Source organism: Parus major, chromosome 4, assembly GCF_001522545.3.
Source record: "Parus major isolate Abel chromosome 4, Parus_major1.1, whole genome shotgun sequence".
NCBI lineage: Eukaryota > Metazoa > Chordata > Aves > Passeriformes > Paridae > Parus > Parus major.
Window position 1 is genome coordinate 60080220 of NC_031771.1, and position 8810 is coordinate 60089029.

The following is an 8810-nucleotide window of genomic DNA, read 5'->3' on the forward strand; positions in this document are numbered from 1 at the left end:
ACTCCCTGACTCCTGATTAACACGTTCTGTCTCTACACTGCCCATAAAAAGGCTCTCCACCATAGGGCAGCCGGTGGGCAGCAGTTTATTCAGTGTCAAGCAGCTGGTTTTGCTCTCATCAACTCATCCTGAGAGCAGAAACACTGGCCAGAGATACGGATTTTGACGACCGAAGATTTTGGTCTCTTCGAGGTCTTTGCTAAGGAAGTTCCTCTTCGACACCTGCACAGGTACGCGGCTTGTGAGGAGGGACGCGCTGGGTCCGGAGCCATCCCCTCGCCACCGGAGCAGACGCATCACCAGAGAATTCCTGCGCGTTTCTTCTGCTGCTGCTGCCCCTGGGGTCGGGGCCGGGGCCGCCGGGGCGGGCGGAGCGGGGAGAGCGGAGAGCCCGGGGGTCGCCGCCGGCGGGGAAAGTCCCGCTCCGAGCCGGGAATTCCCGCAGCGGCGCCGGGAGGACGCGGCGCTCCGGGGCTTTCGCAACGCGGGGCCGGCGCCGCCCGCCAGCCCCCGAGGGACCCTCGCTCCGCCGGGACCCGTCCTCCCCATCGGGGCCCCTCCTGCAGCCGCCTGCCCGCATTCCCGTCGCTCAGCCGGGACTTCCCCCGTGCCCTCGGAGCCTTCCTCGCCCCCAGGTTTCTCCCCCCCGCCCCCGGTGCCGGTTCTCCCGCTTGCCCCTGCCGGGGTTCCCCGGGCAGCGTTGCCCGCGGGGCCGCATCCCGCGCTGGCCGCGGAGGAAAGAGCGCTCTGTACGGCCGGGGTTCTCCCCCGAGGGCGGAGCGCGGCCCCGCCCGGCCCCGCCGCAGAAAAAAGCAGCGGCACAGGCGGGTCCTGCGAGCCCTTAAAGGAAGCGGCTGCCTCCTCCTCCGGCGGGGAAGGCGGAAGAGCGGAGCCGCTGCCTCGGTTCTGCTGCACTCTGGGGTTTTATGCACCTGCCTGGGCTCTTACTCACCCTGGAGAAGGAACAGAAGGGAGCTACCCCGGCCATGTGCTCGGTAAGCGAGGCCGGCAGCACAGACCCCTTGGTGACCCGCTTCAGGCAGGTGGAGGAGACTCTGGAGAAGCTGCACCGGGAAAATAGGAGCTTGAAGAATAAAGTGCCTCGGTACAACGCGCTCTGCACCTTGTACCACGAGTCCGCGCAGCAGCTGAAGCACCTCCAGCTGCAGCTGGCGGCCAAGGAGGCGACGATCCGGGAGCTGCGGGGCAGCCTGGCCCGGCAGCGGCAGCTCCCGGCGCAGGGGGCGGATGCGGCGCCGGGCGCGGAGCCGGCCCGCTCGCTGGTGGAGAGCCTGCTGGAGCAGCTGGGGCAGGCCCGCGAGCAGCTGAGGGACAGCGAGCGGCTCTCGGCGCGGAGAGTGGAGACGCTGAGCCAGGTAAAGCCGCGGGCGCGCAGGGAGCGGAGCAGCATCGCCGCGGCTTTCCGCACCGCTCCCTCGGGAGCGAGGGGCCGGGGGTGCCGTGCTGGGAGCCGGGGGCTGCTGCGGACCCCCTGGGCGGGCGCTGGGAGCAGCTGGGGGCGCGCAGGAACCGGCGCTGAGAGCGGGGCGGCCCCGGAGCGCAGAGAGGGTTTGAGCCCCTTGAAGCGATGCCCGTCCGACCCCGGGTGCCCAAAGCAACTCCCCCGTTTCTGTCCAGAGGTGGCGTCCCTTGCGTTCACTTCAAAAAGGCCAACCAATGAATCCTGAGCCAAAAGCTTAGCACGGCGCTATAGCTCTTCGTGCGACTATTTTCATAAGGAGAAAGAAAAACAGTAAAATAGTCCTTGAATTTATTAGGTGCAACAATTTTGTTCTCAAAGATAATCAGCTGATGCCACGAATTTTTCTGTTAAAGTGTGTTGTTTAAAGTGCTCTTAAAAATGAATTTTTGTATTGACAGTGAGGTAGCACGTTCATATTTGAAGAAGTTACTGACAAGTCTGGATTGTGTGGAGGTAGATTAGGGAAATCGGTATCTTTCTTGACAGAGAAAAACCTGAAAACTGCATCCCTCCCCATCCAACACAAGTGCTGTTTTGGTTACTGTCATTAAGACTTTCCCAGGTTTAGTCTGAAATACTCAAAGATTCTTAAAGCATTTATTTCTAGATGAAGCTGCATGAAGTAATTTCCAAACTGAGCAGCACTACTTAAAACTGAAACAAGTGTTTTTGTCATAAGTAATCTCTTGACCTAATGCTTATACAAAACATTTTCCATATATGACACTCAACTAAACTACATTTTAAAAAGTTCATGTTTGGAAATTTGTTATAAGAGATGATCTCACTGACACTTTGCAGACAGATGACAAACCTGTGGTATCTGAATATATTTGAAAGGCTGATGCTGGATATCTTTAAAGGGGAAGTTTGGCATTCAGTATGATGCTAAAGAATTTAAGTGTCTGTAACAAGTGCTGTTTATCTATGTCAGATGTTAATACTTATTTCTTGAAAGAATAAAATTCTGTGCCCAGTCAGAATGCTGAAATAATTGGCACTAAATAATAACCAATTATAAAAGACATTTTTGTGAAGCCAGAAGCCAGTGTGCTGGCAAAGAGTGATCCCAGTGATTTACAGCTCTATTAGCACTCCTGAGAACTGGAATGATAGAGCAGAGGTTGTAGCTGTCTCATGGTCTGCACTGGCATCCAGAGATCCTCAGTTCTGGAGGAGCAGTGCTGCAGAGGTTTCTGGTACCAGCACTTCTTGAGGGTGTGTAAAAAACAGCTTGTTTGTTTACAAAGTCAGGGCTGGTGCCTTTCAGGTGCATGGAATTATAGGTGGTTTGCACCAGTCACCAAGCAAACCCCTTCCTTCCCAAAACACCTGTGGAGATGTTAATGCAGTGTGGATGATCCCACAGAGCTTCTAATAGGAGAAGGAGAAGGAGAAACAAGGTACACAGGTGATTGTGCCAGACCCCCTCTCCATGTACCTGGGAGTCAGCTGTGGCCAAACTGATGCCACTGCAGCCACATGGATTTTATTTTCTGCTTGCTTGTCCTTACCTTACCATTCCTATGCTTTCCTAGGTGGGAAAGTTGCTCTGTGTGCAACCTCTGCTTTGTTCTTGTGACAGTGGCAGGCACTGAATACACTTCACTAGATTTGATGACTTTACAGTTCCTTTTTTTCTTTTGAGGAAAATCTCTATTATCTGGTAATTTAGTGTGCAGGACTTGTAAGTATTTTTCAGTCTGCACAGTTATTCATCCTAAATTACTTTGTTTCTTGTTTTTGTTGCTGCTGTATAGTCATAAAATCTTTCTGATTTTTGCTGCTTGTTCCTCCATTCTACTGGTTAGAAAGTGCTTGCATGACTGCTTGAGCAGTTCTTGATTGATCCAATAGTTCCAAGGTCTTGTGATCATAAAGAAATGAAATGGATTTAGTCTAGATTTTTAAGTACTTTGCAATGAGTACAGGAACAATAAGGAATTACAGCAATATTGAAGTCAGTCTGAGATTTATTTTGGCTCTTAAGTTTGTTTTGCTTTTAAATAACTTCCCCTCCCCCTCTGTTTAGGAAGTGCAGAAGTTGAATCAGCAGCTAGAGGAGAAAAATGGAGAGATACAGCAGATGATAAATCAGCCTCCATATGAAAAAGAGAGAGAAATCTTACGACTGCAGAAGACCTTGGCAGAGAGGGAGAAGGCTCAGGCCACCAGTGATGTTTTGTGCCGTTCACTCACTGATGAAACTCACCAACTTCAACGCAAATTAGCATCCACAGCAGAAATGTGTCAACACCTGGCAAAATGTCTAGAAGAGAAGCAAAGAAAAGAGAAGGAGAATTCAGATGACCAGACACCTACAGAAAGCTCTAATCAGGTATTCTTACAGCTACTGTGTATGTCTTTAAAGTCTTATTAGCTGCTGAGATGTTAATTACAATATGATAGCTGTAACTGGGGAATGGTGAGAAGCCCTTTAAATAATTTCATGCAGGGTGTTAAGACTGCCATAGCAATGATAAATGCTTCTGTGTATCTGAAATTTAGGATGGAAGCAGTTGCCTACCACTTCAACTTTGGCCATCTCATCATCAGAGGCTTTTTTGGAGAGAAGTACTTGAGAGGTTTCATCCAACCTCAGCAATTCCATGATTCCAGTTCTTCCCTCAATACACAGAAGACAGCACCTTATACCATCTCTGCTTCTGTGCAGCACTAGATGGTGCTGTGATTTTGAAGCTGATCTCTCCTGATTACTTGTTTAAGTATCAAAATCATAAAACAAAGTAGAGATACTTCAAAGTAGTATTTATATTAAGAACTCTGTAATATGTGATCTTATCACATCAGGATTTGGCTTTGCACACGTAGAACAGACCTACAGAAAGTTGATTTGGGAATATGAGTCAAGGTGTCTTACCTTTGTTTTTTTTTGCTCTGGGATTCCCCCTGGCCTCTGAGTGCAGGGCAGTGCTTCTCTTCAGGAGGGATGCTTAAAAAAAAAGCTTCATATAGGGCAGTGTCAGAAATGCTATTGCAGGGCACAGGGAAACACCTGAATTTTGGTGTACTTTGCTAATGTCTGCTGAGGCTTTAGCTAAAGTTCTCAGCACGGGGTGAAGGTAGATCATTGTTCTGTTGTTCCAGAAATCCTTATGGCTGAGAGTCATTAGGTAATTCATTAAAACACCATTAAGAAATAACATTAGCTGTGCTGTCTCTAGTAACAGATCAGAACCTTGAGTAGGGTGCTACAGATAGTTCTCATGAAAGAGAATGCTTCTGACTTATGCTCTTACTGCTACACCGTGGTAATGCTGTTTTTCACATGACCAATCATCTGTGCTGTTGTGATGAGCTCTGTACATACTCACGTCTGCTTTGTCAAACATCCCAGAGGCGTTTCCAAAGAAAACTTACGTTAAAGTTACTTGTAAGAAATAGGGGTTGAGTAGATAGAAGAAAAAAGGACGTTTTAAGGACTTGAAACACTTGGCATTATCATATTTAACATGTAATTGATAGACAGGAAACTCGATTGACTTTGATATATGCAATAAGAAGCTAACCTTGTACAGTGGGGACTTCCCTGTTGAAGAGGAGAAATTTCAGATGCCATTACTAGCTGATTCTAGGGAATTTTGCACAAAAGTGTTCTATATTACTCATGTACACCGGGGTTTTTTAAGCAGATGTCACAACTGTAAAAAAGAGGTATCATTTTAGTCAATTATTTAGCAAGCAGGGTTTTTTCCCCCTCAGTAATTTCTTCCTAGTACTGGCCAAAATTGACAGTAATAACAAAGCAAGATGAAGGCATATCTGTGCCTTTGTCATGCATTCTCCCACTCCAGACAAGTAGTGTAAACTCTATTGTGTAAACTCAAACTCTGTTGTCATGAGGTCTATTTATTTAATAGTACCAAGGTCATAAAACCCTAGATTGTGATGTGATGTGTCATTACACATCACTTTAAAAAAAAAAAATATTACTTCCAGTTAACAGCACAGCCAAACAGCATCTGAGATTTTTATGTTAAAACGCCACCTAATTTTATCTGAAAATTACAGCTTTCAGACAATGAAACTTCACTTCAAGCTCTTATCTGCAACCTACAAGAGGAAAACAGGATGTTAAAACAAAAAGTAGCTCACGTGAGTGCTTTCATTTTGTTACAGATGAATATTTGTTAAGTATTTTGTGTTAAAGTAAATTTGGAATAGATGAGGTCTGGTTAATCTAATTACATGGCAGTTTTAAAGCAAGACGGTTTTTCTTAGTCCTTTCAACATGGCACAGTTTTTGTTCCCTTAGATATGAGCAACTTATTACATAATTTTTAGCATACTGTGTTTTTGTCGTTAAAAATACAGTGCAGAAGAAAATTTTCACGTTCCTTCCACAGATCAGTATTCCACCCCAGAAGAGCAGCACTAGGCCTGGGGTGAACACCAACCCCTCCCTTTCCACATTATTTAATACTGTCCCTTTGGTCTGGGAGATGGGAAGGCTGCCCATGAAGGGTCTGCACAATGTACAGTGACTTACGCACCATCAGGGGCTGAGCCAGCATGTTACATTATCCCCTGGAGCGTTCTGGTCCTGCACATATAGGCAGCTATGAAAGCTTGGATGTTTGTGTCTTCCTGTTCTTCATGGCTCTCCTGGATAAACTTTCAGGTGGAAGATTTAAATGCGAAGTGGCAGAAGTACGATGCCAGTAGGGATGAGTACGTGAAGCGGCTCCACTTGCAGCTGAAGGAGATGAAGTCACAGCTGGAGCAGCACCACAGTGGAACTCCAGCACAAAGGAATTCTGACCTGATGCACAAGGAGATATTCCGCTTAAACAAGCTACTGGAAGAAAAAATGAATGAGTGCATAAAAACCAAGAGAGAACTAGAAGACATGAAGAAGGCTAGCGAAGGAGATAATGAGCGCATACAAATGCTGGAGCAACAGGTCATTAAATTTCTTTTTCCTAGATATGGGAATTCCTAGTTTCTTCCCAGACCACTGAAGTACAAGGGGAAACAATGTATTTATTTTTTGGATGTTTGCCTGTCTTTGCACATTTGGCTTTACGGATACTTAACAAAACAGATTTAAAGGAAACTTGCTACTTAAAGAACCCCATGCAGCTCTGCTGGCTTTAATACAGAATATGACAGATCTGTAAAATAAATACAAACACCTTTGAATTATTGTAGAGATTATACTGAGATTCTGAGAATAAGTAACGAAGGAATCATAGCTTCAGCTTTTCAATCTAACCTGCCAATGCTGGGATTTATAAAATATTAACATAATAATTCTATTTCAGGTCCTGGTTTATAAAGATGATTTCACATCTGAGAGATCAGACAGAGAACGAGCACAGAGTAAAATACAAGAACTTCAGGCAGAAGTTGCATGTCTGCAACACCAGCTAGCAAGAAGACAGGTAAGAAAGCAGCATTCTCCTTTTTTAAATCCAAGTATGTCAACAAGATTCAGGACTAAAATGTACTTTTAAATATATTTTAAAAATATTTTAGTATTTTTAAAACACTTCCAGTTCAGTGCAGCTATCATCAACTTAGATTGTTTCATAGTCAGTTTTGGTGCAGATGCTTCCCAGTTCAGATGTAATACCCCTTTCCAGTCCCTTTCTCTTCTCCTTTTGGATCAGCATAGGAAGGGTGAATTCTTAGAAGGCAGAGGACAGCCATGACTCTTTGCATCTTTAAAGTAGCACACTGGCTGTATTCTGTGTTTTCTACAAACCTTCTTTACAACAATGTTAATAACAATGCAAAAACTGATTGATAATTTACAAGTCCTAGATAAATATGAGTGGTGTTTCAGATAAAGGGGATAAAATATCACCCATTGAAGAATATATTTTTATTCCATCTTTTTCAAGAGCTCTTCTTTCTCTTTCTAGGACCCAAGAGACACAAGCAGTCATTTCAGAATTCATGCTGGTAACCAAAATCATTTGTACGTTCAGACAAACGTTGAACATCTACGAGGCAACAGCCCAGGCCAGACAGGCACAAGAAGAACAAACTCACAGTCTGAACAAGCTTCTCCTCCTAGGGACAACACAAACTTGGGATCTGAAGGCAGGGCACAGGGTGAACTCAGATGCCCTCATTGCATGAGGCTTTTCAGTGATGAACTCAGTGATGAATTCCTCAAGCATGTTGCTGAATGTTGTCAGTGACCACAGGATATGAGGGGTGTAAGTTGATCACTACTTTTATAGACATAAAACTTGCTCTATATCTATCTCCTACGGTCCTAAAACAGAGTTAATTCAAATGGAGAGCTCTGGGGAATTAGGAGGATGAACAATATCTACCTCTTGCTTGATTTTGCCTTCTCTTGGACTGTGTGAAAGGCTTCAAGAGAAAGCAGAGTGTTTTTCTGAAGAATTATTTTTGACAGCTACAAGGAAGGCAAGTGTAACACAGATTCTACTACAAACTAAACTGAAACCTATGGTGGTAGTTTAGCTTCAGAGTGCAGCTTGACTTTATTTGGGTCTAATTTTCTACCGCAGTCTGATGGCTTGTGAAAAAAATTACTGAACTTGAAATTTTCCTCCTCTTCCAAAAAATGTAGGCTGAAGAACAGGAAGGAATATTTTGGCAGAAGATAGGAAAAATCTTATTGTGCTTTATCTGGATTAAAAGCAAAAATATTTTGTTGACTCATGAGGCTGAACTTTCAGACATCTCATCTGAAAACCCTTCTATTTAACAGAAATCAGAAGAAAACATAAATGGGCTGGTTATTGACTAAAACTAGCCTGCCTTTTTTGCACAGGAAGAAGGTACAGGGATATTTATATTTTCTGTGCCATAAGTATCTATCTTAGAGATTTGTAAATGTATATTTGTGTAATTATTGATTGTATTCCTATTTGACATAAGGATTATTTTTATAATAAAAGTGATTGTGCATTTGCTTTACTACGTTAGTAAAGGTGTCAAAAATCTCTTGCTCTAAGTATTTAAATGTGAAATAGTAACTATACTAAGGGCTAATTAAATGTCATGGTTTCAGATATGAGTTATTTCATTACTTTAGTGATAACCAGATTCTCAGACTATTTTCAAATATGTTTAAAAAAAAAATCACTCATCTCTGAGCAGAAGCTTGACATTTCAGAGGCACAGGAAGACATTTAACCCCCTACCCTGTCACACACATCTGACTATGTCAATGCTAACTAAAATTTCTTCTTATCCTGTCTGCACTGGAGAGAGCTTCAACAAATAGCAGGGGACTGTTTTGAAAAGGAGTTAGTCAGGCAATTAAAGTATACAAATATAAGAGTGCCACAGGTTTTTGCAGCCCTGGCTCCAGGTGTTTCTC

The 8810-nt window shown here is 44.3% G+C and overlaps 1 protein-coding gene and 1 long non-coding RNA gene across 2 annotated transcripts; one reads left to right on the top strand and one right to left on the bottom strand.

Annotated features, from left to right (window-relative positions):
• The first annotated feature begins 859 nt into the window (after positions 1–859).
• TNIP2 (TNFAIP3 interacting protein 2) lies at positions 860–8497 on the top strand. Its single transcript, XM_015624469.3, has 6 exons — positions 860–1376; positions 3516–3821; positions 5516–5599; positions 6126–6407; positions 6769–6888; positions 7372–8497. The coding sequence occupies exons 1-6, from the start codon at positions 927–929 to the stop codon at positions 7651–7653; spliced, it is 1524 nt and encodes a 507-aa protein (XP_015479955.2). The 5' UTR covers positions 860–926; the 3' UTR covers positions 7654–8497.
• Positions 3439–5519, bottom strand: LOC117244275. The gene is made up of 2 exons (XR_004497032.1): positions 4365–5519; positions 3439–3752 (listed from the first exon to the last, which is right to left on the bottom strand). It is a non-coding gene; the product is annotated as an uncharacterized LOC117244275 (long non-coding RNA).
• Positions 8498–8810: the final 313 nt, after the last annotated feature.